The sequence below is a fragment of the Falco punctatus genome (assembly GCF_963210335.1).
Source record: "Falco punctatus genome assembly, chromosome: 6".
Classification (NCBI taxonomy): domain Eukaryota; kingdom Metazoa; phylum Chordata; class Aves; order Falconiformes; family Falconidae; genus Falco; species Falco punctatus.
Genome location: NC_137585.1, coordinates 47,036,244 through 47,056,422, shown reverse-complemented (window position 1 = coordinate 47,056,422; position 20,179 = coordinate 47,036,244). Strand labels below are relative to the sequence as shown.

The 20,179-nt window shown below is 36.5% G+C and overlaps 1 protein-coding gene across 5 annotated transcripts in view; it reads left to right on the top strand.

Moving 5' to 3' along the window:
• The window catches only part of ANKS1B (ankyrin repeat and sterile alpha motif domain containing 1B), a 441,931-nt gene that overhangs the window by 142,281 nt on the left and 279,471 nt on the right, over positions 1-20,179 (top strand). For all 5 annotated transcript variants that reach the window (XM_080394136.1, XM_080394134.1, XM_080394135.1 and 2 more), the window contains exon 11: positions 15,617-15,753. In XM_080394136.1, coding sequence (XP_080250262.1) covers positions 15,617-15,753 — 137 coding nt within the window. The remainder of the gene's footprint in view (positions 1-15,616; positions 15,754-20,179) is intronic.

Genomic DNA, 20,179 nt, shown 5'->3' with positions numbered 1-20,179 from the left:
CAGGATTTAAGGTTTTCTTTTTTAAATGACTATTAGTTGCAGCATCCTTTGGAAGTACTTTTGAGTCAGGGGTGAAATAGACCATATACAACATACTCCATTCTAGTAAGTAATGCTACTCTTCAAAATGCTGCTGAGATTGTTTTATAATTGAGCAGATGGAAGTGATAGTACCTTTTATAAGTGGCAGTAATTTAATAGATATATGAGGAATAATATTGCTATAAAACCCAAAAGATTGCTAATATTAGTGCTAATAGTATAGCTTAATCTTACCATTAATTTGTTTACATTTTGCATGCATCTGGTATATTCTAATATAACCTTGTGTAATGGGTATAGCACTGCATGGAGATGTTCAATAGGCATTTAGCTAACATTATATGTCTCCCGGTGCACTTGTAAATTTTCTACAAACCTTACATTTAATTTTCTACAAAGCTTTTCAAGCTGAATCTTACTCCAAATTAGAAGTTAGAAGGACCAGTTGACTTCATACTTTTTATTCTGTTGTACTCAAGACTTTACATATTGTCCTATTTTGCATTAAGATGAAACGGAGTCCTAAAACTCTAGAGATCCAGCGCTCAGGAGTTAGTGCTTCACTTGACTTAATGTCTATAATGCAATAAAGTTGAAGTACTATAAAAAAAGCCAAACTAGTTTACAGATACACTGGAAATGCGATATAGCTATGTCTTGAATCACACAAAGAACTCATCTGTCTTATGTGAAAGATTAATTTCTCCACTGTTTGGTCTCTCAATTTGAGATGATAAAGCTGCTCAACTCGGAATGATTAATCATTAGACACTGTGAGATACATATCTTAGGATCATCAAGACATTCTCAGCTGTCACAGAAATTATGACATTAACAATGCCCCTGATCTCTCCTGTTCCTTGTGTAATGTTTCAGGCTTTTTTGATACTTTGTATTAAAGGTTGCAAGTTTAATACAATTTATTAGGGAGTGTTTTGTGACTTGCTGTAGATGGTGAATAGATATGTTGTCTACAGGTGCCTTGTAGCACAGTTAATGATTATGTGATTGCCTTCAATTTAGGTATTTGATTTGATGAATTGAGCAATCCTCTCTATTTCTATGTCCCATATCAAGGCACTTATCTGGGATGTAGAGGATCAAGCTGAGAACCCTTAAGTACCAGGCTGTAATATGTGTGGCTAACCTGTATCACAGGACGTAAGAATTCTGTTCAGTGCTGGGCCCATGTTTCACATCCTGTCTGCGTCCCAGCTCCATGTCAGACCAAGAAATAAGAACTCAGTCCCTGTCGCGCTCTGTCAGAATAGAGTTGAGCTCCAGCAGAACCCAGGAACTGAATGATCAAAATACCAACTTTGTGGGATATCTGCCCTGCAGTCTTTGTCTCTTTTTTGCTATTAGTCTTTCTTCCTTGCAAACACATACCAGGGCTTCCATCCTGCTTTGAGAATTATTTCTGATTAAAATATCTGGAAAATTGAACATTTTGCCAAGAAAATCAGTTTGAATTAATCACTTTTTATATGGTGAAAATAATTTGTCGAAAGATTCACTACCAGCTATACACTGCATTCATACATTGGTTTGATGGTTCTGCTAACAGACAGATACTGAGGTCTCTGGATCATAGCTCTGCCTGCTTCCCCACCCTGCTGTCCGTCATTTCTTCTCTGTAGGGATCATCTATTGCCACACAGTTATTGTGCTTTTTCAAATACTGTAGTGAAGAGGCACTTGGTTTGATATGAATGCAATTAATAACCTTGCTCTCTTTTATATAGTTCTAGTAGACCTAGCATAGCAATAATTCCTCCCCATCTACTCACCACCAAGCAAACTGAAAAAGTTTTGCTGGTCCTTCTGACAGATTTTAGGATAACTTATTTTTGTGTCTGACTGCATCAAAATTGGACTACGATTTTAGTTTATTAAATACAATTAACTGAATATGCATGCTAATAATTTTACTTCAGCATTGACCTGAATCAGATCTGAAAAGATTCTATCTTTTAGGATAAAAAAAAATCATACCCTATTTCTACTGCCTTTACTGTCCAGTAAGTAACAAAGTAAATGTGTTAGTTTTGTGAAAAAAATGCTACTGTATTTAATATTACGGTACCTTTAAGTGTGTTCTACTGGGAGCTCACTTTTTGTGAAACTAGATGTTTTATGAGGGTTTTTTTAATAAACTTTTCTACTAACTTTAGTACATTTGGAAAGCAGAAATCTTGGCGTAGCTTCCTAAATTTTTTTTAAATCAAAATATTTGTGAAAATATTTAAGCAATTACTAAAATAAACCATTTTTGTACATAATGAACAGATTTATTTGTTTTGTTCAGTGTCAGAGATGATTAAAAAATAGAAAAACATTGAATTCTAGAGAAGGTAATCAGTGTTGCATTCTGTAAAAAAACCCAAAGATTTTCTCTCGTTCTATTTTAAGTTAAACAAAACCCAGTAATTTGCTTCCATTTTCTCAGCTTCTGTCTCCTTTTCTGCATCTGCTAGTCCTGATGGCAGTATGTAGCTTGCTGCCAAAATTTTTCCTTCTATTTCTTTACAGACATTTCATTTTTGTCCTTTTTATACCTTTTTCATTTTTGTGCCACCTCAAAAGAAAATTTGAACTTAGCAAGAGATGTAGGATTTTGCTATATATCACAATAGGATGGGAATGGGTTTGTGTTGCCAATCCACAAACATAGAGATGCATCATATCTTTACTAGCAGCGCTAATAATAGAATAATTTTCTACTGCACCTTCTCTTTTCTTTGTTTTCTGATACACCTTCAAATATTGCAGATTGGGAAGAACTCATATGAAAGAATATTTTCACAGTTGCTTTATTGTTTTCAGAAAGCAAGAAAAGTCTTCAGAAGAACCATTTCATATTTTTTACTCAAGAGCAGGGTGTATTTTTCTTTCTATAATACAATGTCATTATATGCAGTAGTATCTGTTCTGGAAGAGGACATTAAAAACAGCTGTTAGTAAAAATATTCTTTCTGCTCTAGCTCCAGCTGTTCACTTCATGTCATTTTTCTTTTAGATATCATTCCCTTCCTGCTGGAAGGTACATAAATAATATGGCACAATTAAAACCAGTTTCTTACCAGTAGTTCTGGGATTGAAATGAAATTCTTCTCTAAGAGCATATCCATTATTTTTACATCTATTTCTCTCTCGCGTTATGATGAAAAAATATCAAAACTTTCTATTAATATTGTGTAAGTAAAATTTGCAAAAAATCCTTTTTTTTCTGATCAGTTTTGTCTTTCAGAGTTTTTCTCATCCAGCCTGTAATAACTTCAGCAAGGATTTGCCATTGTTAAATTTAACCAAAGTGTTGAATGCCTTGTGAAACAATTGCAAACAAAGATGACATTTTATAAATTCTTTGCCCAATAGTAGATATTGGCCTGATAAACACAGTGTGGAATGAGTTTGTGACTTCTATTCTAATAGAATAATAACATTTGCAATAGGAAGTTGTTAGTGGTTAGGAGTTCTGGCAGTAAGAATGACAGGAATTCTGTGAATCTTGCCTTTGTTTTTGGCTAAATACCTGTATTCCACTGTAATTTAATTGTAATTCTTTGTTGTAGTTAAAACTATTCAACATTTCTTAACTTCAAGTCTTAAAGCCATGTTTTTCTCCATAAAACTTGGCAAGAAAAGCATACTTTCACTCAATTCTGATCCCTCTTTTTGGTATTAGTGGCTGGATGGGATCAGCTACTTTGTTTCTGGCCCACTGTGTTGGAATATTCCTTCTTGTCTGAATATACGGATCTGGCTCTGTCAAACAAATAGGTCAAAGCAGCATGGTCTAGAAATTGTGATTTATTTGTTTGGTATCAATAGCACACCTCTTCAATATATGTGAAGTTCTCTGCTATCTTTATCGTTCCTCTGTATAGTTAACTACAGCTCTTAGAAATTCCAAGGGTTTATCCAAACTCTGTATTTGTGGTCTCTGTAAGAAATGTAGTAGGTTGTGTTAGTGGGAACACTTAATACGAAGGATTTAAAGAAATCTGCAAAGCTAGTTTGTGGATCTTAGAGAACCCAAAACTAAAACAAGAGAAAACCACTGAGGCAAGCTGCACATTGTGGCGCTAAGTTAAATATGCTGAAGCGTATAGAAGATTCTAAACAGTCAGAGCAGAAGTAAATCCTGCTTTGTCAGTCAGAAGGTAAACATAATAATGTGTAAATATGTAACTGTTGTAACATATTATGTCACCTAAATTGCAGCATATAGAAAATAATGCAGGAATATTAGTAAAAAGGATAGATTTTGAGTTTTTAAAAAGAAAATGTTAAATATAAATAAAAATATGTACAAATAATATATGCTATAATTGTTTGGGCATGTTAATTATAAAAAAAGATAAGTTGTAAATTAAAAAATTACAATCAAGTGTTTGGGCTTTTTTTAGTTACTAAAAACTCTAATGCTGTAGTGCCAGAAATTAGCTATTAATGGTTGGAAACTGGATTGTGTTATTCAAAAATGATTCACAGTATTTCCTTTATCTTTCTCAAATCATTTGGATATTAACAGGACAACAAATTGGACTAGATAGCTGGTCCATTCTGGTACAAATGTTTCCATATTGCTTTCAAAATAAACAGCAAAGGCTTTTAATATTCCCTGAATTCTGACTGTGTATTAGTAGTGTGCACTATCTGCTGGACAAACTATTTATGCTTAATAAGTGTACTGTTACACTGGATACAATATACATTTTGAGTTTGGAACAAAATACTCTTTTCCATGTAAGTGTATATTAAATACAAAAATGTAAATTTTTAGTGTTGAGCTCTCTGGAGTCACTCAAAAGTCTGGATAGTTTAAATAAGAATAACTACATATTGAAACATTTTATAACAACATTTGTAGCTCTCTGGTTTTAAAATATTTTGGTTAGCTTTCTAACTTCAGTATTGTCATAAAGAGCTTTATTAACTAATTGATAGTTCAGAAGAACTGAAGCCCATGAAAATATCTTTTTTTCCCCATAAATAAATTTCCATAAATTTCAAAATCATTGCAACAAAGGATAGATGCATCTTGGAAAGTTTATCTTTAAGACTGCTTAAATTATTTATTAACTGAGCTTGATCCCGGAGGAGTATGGCTGTCCTCAGTATTATGAGAGCACTTACTCTCATCACCTTTTGTGGTTTATATTCTAAGATTATTTGAAAATGTAGTCTAATTCACTAATCATCTATTGCGTTTGCAATAGTAGAATACTTTGCACAGCACAGTTTGGTTATTCCCTTTGGATTATAGGAGAAGCCTTGTGAGATACTAAGGCATGCATATGATAGCATTCAGTGGCCTCTCACTGATGAGTTTAATTTAAAAATAAGCACAGACATCCCTAATATGTAACATTTGAAGGATTTTTTTTACAAGACAACAAGGCATTCCAGTTTTTACTGAATGACTGAAATAAACAAAAATATTTTGGCACCTGTAAGTACACCCTATGCTTTTCACTGAACTTCCAGAAACATGATGACTACATGCTGAGACAAGGCAAATGTAGAAATCTATGAAATATCTGTCATAAGCAAATGCAGTCATTTCACTACAAAGCTTTTAAACATGGAAAAGCCAACACACACACACACACACACACACACACACACACACACACACACAAAAGAACATTAAAAAAAAGTATATGGCAACTGTGTAGCTTTGTTTTTGAACGCTCAATTAGACATCAACAGCTTGCAGAGGCAGTCTCAAAAGGTTACTCAGGAAATGGTGGAAATCACCCATCATCTCTCATTAGTACTTAATGAGAGATGTTTTTCCAGACAGTTGCCTAGTATTACAAGGGTTATGCAAGCTTGAAGCAGTTCCAAAGTCTATTTGTGCAGGTGGGTGATTAGAGGAAACAAAAACTTGATAATAGTTATACCCAACACTCATGGATGATGCAGAAACAACTGAGCAGACCCCCTGCTGCCACTGGAAGGCACTTTACTGGTAATTAATTCTAAACACAATCCCAAAATACCTGCCATATCCAAGATTAGGCCAGTTATAGCTTCAAGTGCTTTCAACAAGACAGTTGCAAATATATATTTATAATCCTACTCAGAACAATGGTTATTCAGGTTTAAGTGTGTGGGAAACAAAACAAATTCAAAAGAGCGAATTCAAACGGTTTATTCCAACTGTTCTCTCTGTGCATCCAGTGTAGCTACCTACTGATTCTGTTATTCAGTATTCCATCTGCTCTTTTGGAATGCCTCTTGTAATGTTCATTCCTTGAAATCCTGAAGTACATGGTTGTCTTTATCTGTAGTTCCTAGATTTATGCCATGTTGGGTAGTCATGTAGGAGAGAAGATTTGCTTTGGGGATTTAGTCAAGTTAAAACAATTTTAAAGCTGAATCCTATACTATGGAAAATTGCCTAGTCCCTCAGTTGGGGCCACTATAATGTGAACATTTTTACTATCTGCCTGGCAAAAAGGAGATTTTATATATTTTTCCTGGATTTCTGTATGAACTGCAGCCTGGCTTAATTTACTGTATGCAATTGCTGTGAATCTTTGCAATGGGTCCACCACTGACAGGAGACATTAAATTTTATTCACACGTGCTCTCCAAGAAATCCTACACATGGCAGCTCTGTACCAAATCAGGGCAATTTGTACTGTTTTGTGACATACTCTGGTCAGTTTTGGATCTTTGTTAGTTTCTTCCTACTTGTTGGCTTGGGCTCCTGCCTTGTAAATGCACTGCTGGTGGAACCCAGCAGCCTAGATTGACCCATGATGAATGAACTTCCCCTAGGTAGTGCTGTCTCCACACAAAATGTTCAGATGTATGGTTTTAAAACTTGCACTGAAATCTGTCTATGGGTATGTTTTAGTGTAATGGGGTGAATCTGCCTTAGAAAGGGTTAATAGTGTTTTAATGAGCAATCTGTAAGCTTCAGGAAGATCATGGTGCCCAAATTCTCTTTACCATAAGGAATAGGATTCAGATGATTCTTCGTGTGGGCCTGGGGTTCTCTCTCACTTTAGATTAAGATCAGCAAAAGTATTAAAGATTCCCTGAGGCATAATCTGAGCAAGTTTCTTGGTCTTCTGCTCAGCATAAGGATACCAGCATATCCCTGATAAAACTTCCGTAACTTTGATTATCCCATGAATCAGAAAATACTGGTTTATATATCACTCTAGTGCAGTTATAAGTGGAAGCCTTCTTCCATTCCAGTTATGAAGTTTTTTAAAGGACTATATAATCATTCCCCCATTTTTGAAGAGCACTAAAATGTACTCCTTATGGTCCCATCTGTGATGGGACCTACATTAACCTGTTCATTTCTTAGTCTGTCAATGAAACTAGCCCTCTGGGGGCTGTGACCTCTGCAAGGAGATGTATGTAAATTCAGTCACAGGTGACTGATCCTCCAGAACCAGTACTATTTCCATATTATCTCCTTCTATTCTCTACTAAGATTTTGATTGTGGTTATGATTGCTTTCTGTCCGAGACAGGTGATTAGCATTGCCATGTTCTTTCCAGAGCTTTGTGCCTCCCCATAACACATTGGATGTTAAGAGGACATGTAAATTGTACAGACAAAGGCATTCCAACATTTTTTTCTAAAGACAGATTGAAACCCATAGAAATTGCCAGACTGGTTAAGTGTTTCTGTAGTAGTTTTCAAATAGTCTAGCAAATTAAGTCTGCTATAGCTGATCAAACTTAGGTCTGTCTTAATACCACACTAAAAAGCGTTTTCATCTCAGACAACACCAAGCCATCTGTAGCTTTATTCACATTGTTGCATTATCCTGATGGTGGGGTGTCCAAAACAGATGCAGGGTTTTGGCCTGCCTTCAAGTAGTTTGAAGATTTGCATGCAATCTTCCACACTGAGCAGAGCTTGAAGAATAAAATGAAGTTATTTACCAGTAATAGGGTGTCTTTGAAGATGTTTTCTATATATATGCAGGTGTGTCTATATGTATATATGTGCACATTCATTTTCCACCCTTCTTTTTCTTCTCCCAGGGTTGCAGTGTACCAATCTATCCAGGCCCTGAGGTGATAGTATAAAGCTCTACAAGGTCATAATAATTAGACTTTGTGCTTTAAGTATTTTGTTCATGTGTACTGTTATATTTTCAGAGGGTTTAGAATTTAGTGTGTGTATTTATACACACCGTTAGATGTGTACCATATAATCTAGTTCTAGATTATTACTGGCCCATACCTCTAATATATGTTAAATATATGTTTCTTCCATTCTTATAGCAAGTTGTAAATCTGAGCATATATAGTATTTATGTGACTCCAGAAATAATTGGAATGTGGAAATAGACTGAGTATACATTTGCATTTTGGTTCAGAGCACTGGATGTCAATTTGAAGTAAATCATTGTTCCCAGTTACTGTTCATTGCTTCAGTCACAGGCTGGTTTTGGAGTACAAACCAGACTCCTTTTTGATCTGAAGCTCCATTTCAGGTGGATACCAAAAGTATAGGGTCCTTCTGGAAACAGTGAGGTACATGTGTGGAGGGGGTGTTTGGCAGAATAAGATGCTATGTAGTGCTAAAAATTCAAACCCACATGTGTCGTAAATGGAGTGTTATGAGGATCAACTGCTTTGATCTGCTGATCCATTGCCATTACACTATGTTGTAGAAATAACGGATATAATAGGTAATACAGGTGTAACTGTAGATTTTGAAAAGGATGCTAGCATGTTTCTATAATGAAAGTGATAAAATACAGATTGACTGTGTGTTCCATTGTGAAGATTTATTTCTGAGGTGAAATCTAATTATAACTATATTTCTGGAATATGGACCGACTTTGGGCTTTTGATATTTTGCTTGCTGAGATGTGCTAGGAAGTGTCCTGGCTGGCCTACTTGGTATCTGCCCACCAGTCAATATTGTGGCATTAGATAGATATAAATATAGCGCCTTATTTTTGAGTACATTTATGAGAAAAATTATCTGCTAGAAAAGTTCCAGTGAGCAGTTTGTCCTCACAGTACATGGATAGCTGGATGAAAATTTTGATGAAACACTTGTTGAACTGTGGTGATACAGTCTGTTACTATCCATAAGGGCATTTTTATCTATGCAGCGTACCATATGAAAAAAGACAATCATCTGCTGAGTACTGATGTCACACAGCACAGTAAAAGACAAAGGTCCCAGTGCATGATTTTTTTATCATTTCAGTTAAACAGTTAACATTTTTATGGTTTTGTCTGACATCTTAGTAGAAGATAACAGTAAAAGAACACCATAGTTTCTTTGACAGTATATGAAAAGAAGAAAATACTCACTTTCATCTTACTCTCTCCAGACTGAAATCTGAGTGATCCTTGAAAGTGTAAGGCAGTCACTATATCCATGAACTGGAGCTCCTTGCACTTCTCTCTTTTGTTGACCTCCTGTTATCCTTTACACTTCAGAAAAAAATTACTATCGTTTTTTACTGTGATGGTAGAAATAAATTACCATTTTCACAAAGATTTTTGGAAGCAATGGTTACAGTTTTAAAGAGTGTGAGTTGCAATTCATCCCTTAAAATTTTGGGACCCTGATTCAGTTGCCAATATATAGCTGTCCACTAACATTTGAAATGCTTTTGGGTGTCCCAAGGTGATGCTTTAGAAGGGCAGTGAAATTCCATAGTTCCTGAGAGCCTCTTGCAGATGCTTTGAATTTCCTTGGACCACTGAGATGGCATTAGTTAACAATGCTTACGTGGTAGAATCTTGCCCTTTATGTCTGCAGTAGAAGTGCCTGAGCTAGCTATCTAGACTTTATTTAAAGCTAATGCATATCTTAGTATAATCAGTGAAGCTTAGGGCTTGTTCTTCTGACCTAGTATTTTTTCAGGATAATATATCTAAATATAGAACACATTCTAAATTCTAATTAACACTGTTTTAATGGGGTTTCATTGACTTAAAGAGGAGTTTAGCATGCCCACTAAAATGTGGCTCTATTTAGAGAAATCCCACTTGCAAGTCTGAAGATCAGTTTCTGAATCACTCAAGACTAAGAACAAATTAATGCCATTTCTTTGGATAGCAATTTAGTTGCTAGCGTATGAATACAGAAGTTTACCTTTAAGCCCTGCAATTTGATTCCAAAAATCAATCTTACTAGATAGACATATATAATGCATTACATAATATCGTCTTCATTTTACACAGAAATCCTTTTCGTACTGAAAGACTGCATTGCAAATGAATCGCTGAGTACTTATAATGTCAGTGATAGCAGACCCAACTTTCCTTCCTATGAAAGGAATGGTTATAATGTTAATTCTTATATTTTTTGTGCGAGACATGAGGTTAGTGTATATTCATAGTTAAACATTTTTATGAACAAGATAACTATGCTTATATTAATTAGGCTTCAGTAATATTGAACTGTATAAGAGATAAAACTGAACACTGCACAAAAAAACATCTCTCTGTTTTGCAGTTGTATTATATATGACAGTGTGGTAAAAATAGATTTTGTGAGGTGTTTGTCTTGCTCGTTCCTTCTCTTAATGTTCTCATTAAAAGGTGCTGTAAAAATAAACATTGCCATATGAAATGACTTAAAAACTCCTAAATTCTTAAAGTAAAAAAAGAAAAATTATGTGAATTAGTTCTTATTCAGTGCTATTCAATTTCTTTTTATCATTTTCCTGTAAGAATATATAAAATAACTGTTGGTGAAATACGGAATAACTGGAATAGATCAGTAAAAAACTAATCTGGATTTCTAGATTTGGTGGAGTTGATTCAGTATTAATAGGTTTTAGTGTAACCAAAATCAAGCCACTTGTCTATAATCAACGGGTGTAGCTTTAATATAAATAATGCCAGTATGGCACAAGAGTAAAAATTTTGTCAATGGTGTTAGGAACAACCTGACTTTCAACTTCCAGGCAATGATGTCATCATTTGTGATTACAGTCTTTTGATGCATAAGGAAATGTCTAGTGCGCACAGGCAAGTTGTATGAAGCACTAGTGTGACCATTCTTGTAAATTCTGAGTCTTGTTTCTACTGTAAATATTTCAAAAACTGGGAAAAGTAGCAAATAGAATTGTAGAAGTCATTGAGATTTGGAAATTAGGATGTGGAAACCTGTCTAATCCTGTGAGAAATTTAAAAATCACCATCTTTTTTCATATGTCCATGAGATGGTGAGTGGTAAACATGATCAAGATGGCATTGTAACACTTTCTGTCCTTTAAAACCTTGTATGCTGAGCCAATCAATCAACCAACCAACAAAGCAAATAGGTAAGATTTGCCAGGATATAAATAAGCATAGCTATTTTTATAGTCCCCACTAACAGAGCCCAGTTAATCCAAAACCTGAGTTTATCTAACAGTTTTAAAAATATTTTGGTTATTCCTGACATGGAAAACATAACATAGTATATTTTCTTTATCCTACCCTATTCTATTTCCTTTGCCCTGAAACAAAGCGAGTGGAGGGTGGGAAGTCCTAGTAACCATTTTTAAAAGTCAGAATAAGCTCCAATTACATAATCCTTGTGACAGTTTCTCATATACGACGGAGACAGGAGGAAATATTGTTAGAGCATGCTGCAGTTCAGTAATTTTTAGCTGCCATATCATCCCTGGAGCCTAGTGTTATCTGACTTGTACAGAAACATCTCAGCTTATTGCAACTTGAGCCAGGAACTAGAAGAGAATGACAGCCATAAATAACTTCCCTGTCGGCCCCATCTATAGCACCGACCAGAAACTCAGCACGAGAGCTGATCTTTCCTAAGTAAATTTGGTAGGTTCGCAAGTTTCCAAGTTCTTTTTGCCAAGAACTGTTCCATTGAAACTTACAGTATTAGTATTATGATTACCTAAAGGGAAAAAAAATGTTTGCTTTAGTTTTGTTACCAGAGAGAAAAGAAAATTAAAACATAATTATTATGTAATTTAATTACAAAAGAAAATATATTCAAATAAATTCTTAATGTAATGATGAGTTTTGTATACATAAACAGAGAGGTTGCCCAAATTGGTTGCAGGAATTAATTTGATGGTGATATTCTCTCTCTAACAGAGCAGACCCAGGTAGTAAATCATTATTGGCTGCCTGATGAGAAGATCCTACTGTGAAAATAAACAGCTGTCCACAATAAAGAAGTTGTTTACAAGAAACCATTACATGTCAGACACTTTATTCCCTTGAGAAAGGCATGAAGGCATGAAATACTGAGCAGTTGGGGTTTTTTTTCTGGGATGTTTATTTCAAAGAGAAATATTTGGATTTTGTTTGCAAAGCTGTATTTTTAGATTCTAAAAGCATGATTCTTTTTTTTTTTATTACCACTTTATTTTGCTTGGAGGGAAAGGCTGTTGCTACTCTGTTTTGAGATTGCTGCATATTATGTATGTTCCTGAACTGGTTATAGTATGCACACGCTATAGCTGAAGAAGTTTTTCTCAGCCCTATCTAGTGGGGCATATAACAGCCCTGCCTCCCCTTATGAATATCTTCCAATAAATTTTCATTCCAAGAATGTCACTCCGTTATTTTGATGCTTCTTAGATGTGATTGTATGTAGGGGCAAACCCTAGACTTCGGTGACCTGTCATTGAACAGGGTCAACAAGAAGTCTTTCCTATGGAAAGACCAAAATCTTGCTCATATAACTTGACCCTTTTGTTACCCTCTTCTGCATATTCAAAGTGTGCATAAACTAAGCTGAGGTGACTGTCAGGAAGGCCCTGAAACAGAATGAATTGGTGAGCAGAAACTGTATTCCTTACCATCAGCCCAGTTTGTGTTTCTAACTGTCTGTCCTTTGAGTGATGCATATCTGAGATACTTCTACATCTGCGAAGCTTCCTGGTTTCACTTGCAAGGCTTTCATGTGCTAAATAGCTGAAGCACAGCTGTGCTTGAGCTTAAGTGCAGCCACACCGGCTTCATAGAGAGGACAGCGACACAAAGGCAGGGCTGCTGAACTTCCAGGGACTTTGTGCTCTTCATAGGCTTCACTGTTTGTCAGAGACAAGCGTTCTGTTTGTTTCTCCCATCAGTAAGAAAACAAGTGCACTAAGTGCACTTAGCTAGGCTGACATGAACATTTCACACTGGGGGTTATTAGCTTCCTAGGTGGTGCCTGGATTGCTGCATGCCTGGGCAGCAGGAGAGCCTCTGGTTTGGTATCTCCACAAACAGTGCAAGGCTGTCAAAGCATGTCTCTGATTCCTCAGCCAGGTAAGTTAATTGATAATTATCTGTTGATGAGTCTGTCCATAGAGTGAAGGAAGATGATATTTAATATTTTGGAGCAGAAGAGAATGAGACTTTCAGCTCACTTAAGATGCTCCTAACCCTCCTATTTAGCCTTCATCCTCACTATGAGATTTCCAAAGAGCAGGGCAAGGCCTTGGTGGGGTGTCTTCTTGTCAAATCACTGTCCCTCCTTTGATGAGCTAGGCTTTCAAATCACAGGATACTCATTCACATGCTGTACGTGAACAGTTAAATACCAAGTCAGACAGGAAAGCGTAAGAGTTAAGGCTTTCTGGAATGCCATCCAAGTTCTTCTGTCAGGGATTTATCATGAGGAGTCACCTTAAGTTCCTTTCTAAGGCTGTGTAAAAGTTTGATTCATTGTATTAACACATATGTATTACTTTCTGAATTAAATTAATTCAAACCCAAGATTTCTGTGCACACTTGTGATCATTCAGGAAGAGCCCTTCCATGTGTTAAGATTGCATACCTAAAGGACTGGAAGTCTTGATGAGATGTTTTTCAAAAAAGTTGGAATTAGGTCTGTTTCTGTCACAGGGAGGGTTCACTCTGTCAGATGTCAGGTTAACAGCTGAGGTTATCTACAGGGTTTCTCCTTTTTGGATATCTGCCAGACTGCCACCTGAACTTTCATTTACACTTTCTTTAAGTGTAACAGTATTGCTGAAATATTCCAGCCTGATAATTGCTTTAGAACAACAGTTTGTTCATCAGTATCTGACTAGAAACTTTAAGATCTCACGCTACAGCTGTGTAGTGTTTCTACAGGGAGTATTACCTAGCATCATCCATGCAATGAAAGTAAGTTGGAAAGGCCATGAAGTTTACATTCTTGCAACTATTCCTCTTTATCCTATGTTAGCTATGTTAATGTAACTGGGTATTTCCTTCCTTTTGATATCTCTGTTACGCTTCCAAGAATTCTTTCAGGTCAGTAGGGCTGTGAGGGAGAAGCTTCTGTCATTGCTTTCACGAAGGCATTTGTGCCTTGCACAGGTGGAGGAGTTTATGTATGTTCCTGCAGAATTTGGTTAGGCAAAACCTCCCCAGCTTGTAGCACTGAGGCTGCTTTCATTTGAGTGCGTTTTTTTTTCTGGAGTGGATTCAACCACTGAGTGAAAGCATGTATTGGAGATCTACCTCAATTACAAATAAATAGGCTTTCTTCTGTGAACTCTGCAGGCTGTCAGATGAGGCCCACAGACACAGGATTTGAATATAATCATTGTCTTAATGCAGTGCTGCAGGTGTTACCGCACATGTAGGAGCATGGAGCACATGTCTTTGTGACCCACAAAAAAAAGTACTCTGTAAATTCAAAGACACTGTAAAGACCACCAAAACCATGCAAAGGCAATGATATTTCCCCTAGAATCTGAGGTAAAGCATTTCTTTAACAATACAATTCTAAAGGCATGAAGTAATGTGGAGCTTTTGGCCTCCTGCTAAGTCATTCTGGTGCTTGGTTACCATCACAGCTGGGAAGCTATGCCTTATTTCATAGTCCTCTTTATCCTCTGACCTGACTTTCACTAGCTTTAAATTGTTCAAACAGTGTTAAGAACATTTAGAGAAGGTAAGAGTGATATTTTAAGTCCTTGTAATGGTCCTTCACAGTGCCATAAAATGGCAATAGCATCACAAATGATGTCTGAACAGCAGTTCCCCCATGGACCTGCAAGCATGTAGACATTTTTTAAGCCAGCTGTAGGTTATCTGGCTGAGATACTGCTAGAAAGGTAGCTACTGCAGTAGAGAGCTCTATGGAGGATGCAAATGTCATCTGAGGAGCTGAGTATATTCTAATGTAATTAATCTTTGCTGATCAGTTACATTGCTCACTATGTGCAGGAAAGTTGTCAGTGATGGCTATTAGTGTGCTCTGAGTCAAGTGTGTTTTTATATAACTTGTTGGACTGGTTCATATGTGTTAAGCTTTTCCAGGGTGAGATATGAGTTGCATTACAAAGCTCCCTTGCAAGTCACCCCTGTTACAGTGACAATACTTGGATTCACAATCAGTTAATTCCGGGTAATGAAAGTAACTATGTGTTTGGCTTGTGCCTTATTTTACTTGAGTATTAAGAGAGTGCACTATCCTGCCTTAACATAGAAGAAACATATGAGCTGACAAAATAACTGCAGGTACGTAATATATTCCTTACCAAATACATGTAAATTATAATAGGTTTTGTAAGTTGAAATAGTGTTCTGAGTAGCATTCTGTTTTCAAAATAATTTTTAATTTTAAAATATGTGAAGTATTTGTAAGTTCACATAAATGCTATTTTTATTCACAGATAATGCACCTCAGGTAGCAATTACCGCACCAGGATCTGGTAACCATAGAAACAGCTCTACAGGCCCAACACCTGACTGCTCTCCTCCATCACCAGATACTGCACTTAAAAACATAGTGAAAGTTATACGTCCTCAGGTAGGTGATCACCATAAGCATCCTCTTATTAGTTGTATTTTTCATTTTAAAAGCAGGCTATGATGCATGTATTCTAAAAGGATGTTATCACTGTACAAATATGAATAGGTCAAAGACAGATAAACAGAACACAAAATATTTTTTGTACTTAGGAAGCAATCTTGATAGCAGTAGAAGATAGAATATTTTCTGAATGACTCCAGCAATGTACAGAGAGATATCAATATATTTTTCTTACAGCACTAATGATGAATCAAGTCTTTATGTAATGTATTTTCAAGTACTATTGGTTTTCTTTGAAGTTTATGTTCTGTTTTTATCAATATTAATTCCCTGTTACTTTTTCAGGGTTTATTTCCTCTTTCTTTATGTCCACTTACATGGTCCCATTATGTTACTTCTTTAGTTTACCTTCTTGTATAGGATTGCTTCTTGACTTTCATATTTCTTAACTATATATATTTCTAATAGGTAAATAAGATGCTTAATGCATGGAAAACTTGAGTGCCCCTTGTAATTCTTTAAGGAGTACAGCCTTTTTAAAAATTTTTTAAATAATTAAATCTTAGTACTTGATTCAGTAGTATAGAAGTAATCAGCATAGAGGAGTTCATTTTAGAATCACAGGATCATAGGATAACAGGTCAGGAGATTATCTAGTTCCCCTTAAAAAGGTGTGACATTAGGTGTGTCAAAGCTAGCTGTGACAACAACACACTGAACTGACTAACTGTGAGACATTTTTGGTGTGAATCAAAAGAACTTCTCTTCCTCTCCTACCAATCATTAGGTTCAAATGCAGCCATCTTTTCTTCATTCCTGAGCTGATCTCTGCAACTAAGTCGCTTTACTGTTAGTGGATGCACGCTTTGTATCATCAGTATGTTGATGGTATTTGTTTTACTTGAGAAGTAAGCTGATGGATACAGGGTATTTTGGTAAGAATTACATAGGACAGATTGTTTTGGTGTCACACAAGTGAGCATATTACAGTGATGGAGATAGTTCTCCCTTTCAGTACTTATTGGAGCACACAGTACAGAGGGTCTTTCAGAATTAAAGGTAATTACTAGGTACACCTCCCACCTCCCTTTTGTATCTAGGAGCCATTGGTTTCCTGTGGCTTACACTGTCAATGCACAGTAATTCTAATGACTGGCTGGTGCAGACCATCCTTCCGACACTACAGTAGTTTGGATTCCACATCCTGGTTTAAATCTGGATTGAAGGGACTCTAAAATAACAGCTTCTTCTCCTTTTCTCTTTTTATAGTTCTTTCTTGTTTTACTTGTTCCTGTAGTCTCCCCGTCCCTCCCACCCTACATCAGTATAGCACTGAAATGCCTCCTTTCCTCTAAGATGTTTTTTATAGTAGGTGGCAAGCAAACAGAAAGGTATTGGAATTGTTGGAACAAGCTGTTGTGTGATAGCTTATTGAAAATAGCATTTAAAAAGCTGTTTCCGTCATGATATTGCCAACAGATGGACCCAGAACACTGAATGGTGATGTTCTCCTGCTAGTTAACTCTGAATGGATTCAGCAGATTCTGGGGAGCTATTTTCAAATTTACATCATACCATTTACTGACTCCCAGTATTCTCATCGTTCTGCAGAACAAAAGCTAGATGTGCAATATATATTATCAGAACTTTATCACATTTACTAAAATGTCTGTCATATGGCCCTACATGTGGCATACTTCCTATGCAGAAAACAACAGCAGAAAGGCACTTGTTCTTAATGTGTGTTGTAAATCCACGCACTAATACATGAGAAGTTGGATACAGTATAGCATTCGGATCCCATCATGCTTCTCCTTCCTCCATGTGTTTTTTATGCACATTCCTTCAGTATTCTTTTGGTTTTGTTGCTTAACTAATCACCTCTCCCCAAGATCTCGACCCAAGAATTTAGACAAAGAAATTGTAGGTGTTTGCAATGTGATGTTTACTAACCATGAGTGTTAATTCTGCCTGCATATTTAATTCCTTTATTCCATGCCTGCTGCATTCAATTACATGGCAAGCTCTTTGAAGGTTAACACAATGGGATTCTGTTCTTGACTGACCTGTCACCACTCATGTAAAACTAATGAATAGCGTTAAACAATGCGTGCAAAATAATTAATTTTCTGTTGTCTGCCAGAGCCCCTTTGCACTCTTCTAGAAAAAATAAACAGATTTTAAACAGATCTAAACCAGAGATCATGTACATTTCCAAAACAGCTGTTATACCTTTCCCCTTTTCATGTCTTCTGCAGCTAGCACAGGAAGGCACCAGCGAAAAGCAGAATGGGAACTCTTCAGCAGTTAGTTTTGCACTAGGCAAGCTTTGATAGCTTGGATGAAACTGCCAGGGAAGTCTGGCCTTCCAACTCATACTGTTATTTTCATTTATAGCTTAGCTTATTTTTCCTGGAGGGTTGTACATATAACAGTTTACCCACAGTGAGGAGAAACACTATGGTTCTGTGTAAGCAGCAGCAGAGGGGACCAAAGATTCCTTCCTCCCACCAGTCTGGTGAGGGCAGGCGGTTGCAGAGTGGAAAAAGAGAAACCTGGTGAGCTGAGTTTGAAGGCAGAGGGGGGGGTCATTCTGCCTCCTGTTTTGCTTGGCCTTTTCTTTCTAAGACTGCATACAAGCTCACATGATGGCAGTGTACATACATGCTTCAGCACATGACAGATTTTGAAGATGTTTGTATGAATGTGAGGTTTAGCACAGCACAGTAGCCTCTCCTCTCCTGTTCCAGATGCTCGTGTACCAAATGCAGCTGGTGGCAGGGGATGCAGTCAGCTACACCTGCTATGTGGGGTCCCTAAAGAGGAGGGAGGTTGTGATGCTGCACTGCCAGGCCATGGGTCTGAAAGTACCACAACTGGGATGTGAGAGACAGGAGCAATCTCATACATAAAATATGAATTCTGAGGGGCCTGGGTCATGGACAGTTAAGGGATTCCTCAGAGTTCAACCAAAAATTATTTTGTCTTTCTCCTTCTAATTCTTTCTTAACCTGTCTCTAATTATTCTCCTTCTTGTATTACAAACATGCTATCACAAAATCTGGCTGGGAATTTCTATTTTCTTCCAAACCTTTTCTGTAAATTTATCCTTCAATTTAGTATGATGAATTTTGAGGTAAGAAACATACAGTTTGTTGTGACCCTGCCACTTGACCCTTATGAGATCTCATTGCTCTCTAAAATCTACCTAAAACTCTTTTTGGATACATCTCAACTATTCAGTTCAGTGTACTATTACTAAAGCTGAAGGCTATTTTAATTGAAATGTGTATCTCCCTGGCACAGTGCAGCACTCTAGAGAGATACTAACTCAGACCTCAGAAGCAGTATTAAGTTCAGTGCCACAGTGCCACCCACCTCTACTGCTTCCAGTCCTGAAGAAGCTAGCAAACTCAACAGTAATTCAGGGTACTGTACGCTCTGTTTTCTGTGCACCTTAGCTATGGCTTGTACCTGTGATCTAGCATTTTGCAAATACATGTCTTGTTTTCAAATTTTCACAGGGTCAGTTTCTGAAATAGAAGTTTTGTTGAAAAGTTACGTATATGCAGATAAGAAACAAACAGAATTTAGTTCAGGGTTTGAATCACTTGATCATTTTTTTCTGGATTGTCCAGACAAGCCTTAGTAAGTTCTTAACTCATGAATTGCTAATTACTGAAGGCTTTGAGAAGGTAATACAGTTTCAAGGTAAAGAGATATGCCTCTGTGAAGTATACTAACAGCACATGAGAGAAAAAATGAGATGTGGTAGGAGAGCCAAGTAGTTTAATGATTTAAGTAAAATCTTCTGAAATTTTAGTCTGTCTTTCCAGTTTTAACTTAGTTTTTTTAGTACATATAGTAAAATATAACTTACCTAATCAGACTGGAATTTTAGAAAGTGGTAGTAAAACTGAGGTTGTTCTACCACAAATCCTATAGCTCTTGGTCTGGATGGAGGCTGAACAAAATTGGGCTTGCGTGTGACACTTCATGTATTTTTTGTATTAGCCACTCAATTTAATAAGACTCTCCTTATTTATTTGTTCAGCTCCTTCTGAACAAACAAACTATATACATAGAGGGAGGAAGAGCACTTTTTTTCCTGAGAGACTGTTTCTTTTACCAGTGCTATTCACTTGTGCTTTATTGGCCAATTCTCATAAAATTGAATTCTGACTTCTCACCATTAAAATTCTTTATTAAATGTAATCCAGCATTTCTGTATTCTCTTCTTGTCTTTCTAAGATATATTTCAAATGGCTTACTGTAGGTACAGCTTTTGATGTCTACACGTGGATTATTTAAGTGACTCGGGACTTGGGTTTTATCTATCATGAATTAGTGTTTTCCCCACTTTATGTGAATCGCCCAACTCCCTAAGAGTGTTGTTTCAGTGATATAAAGAGAGCTTCTAGTA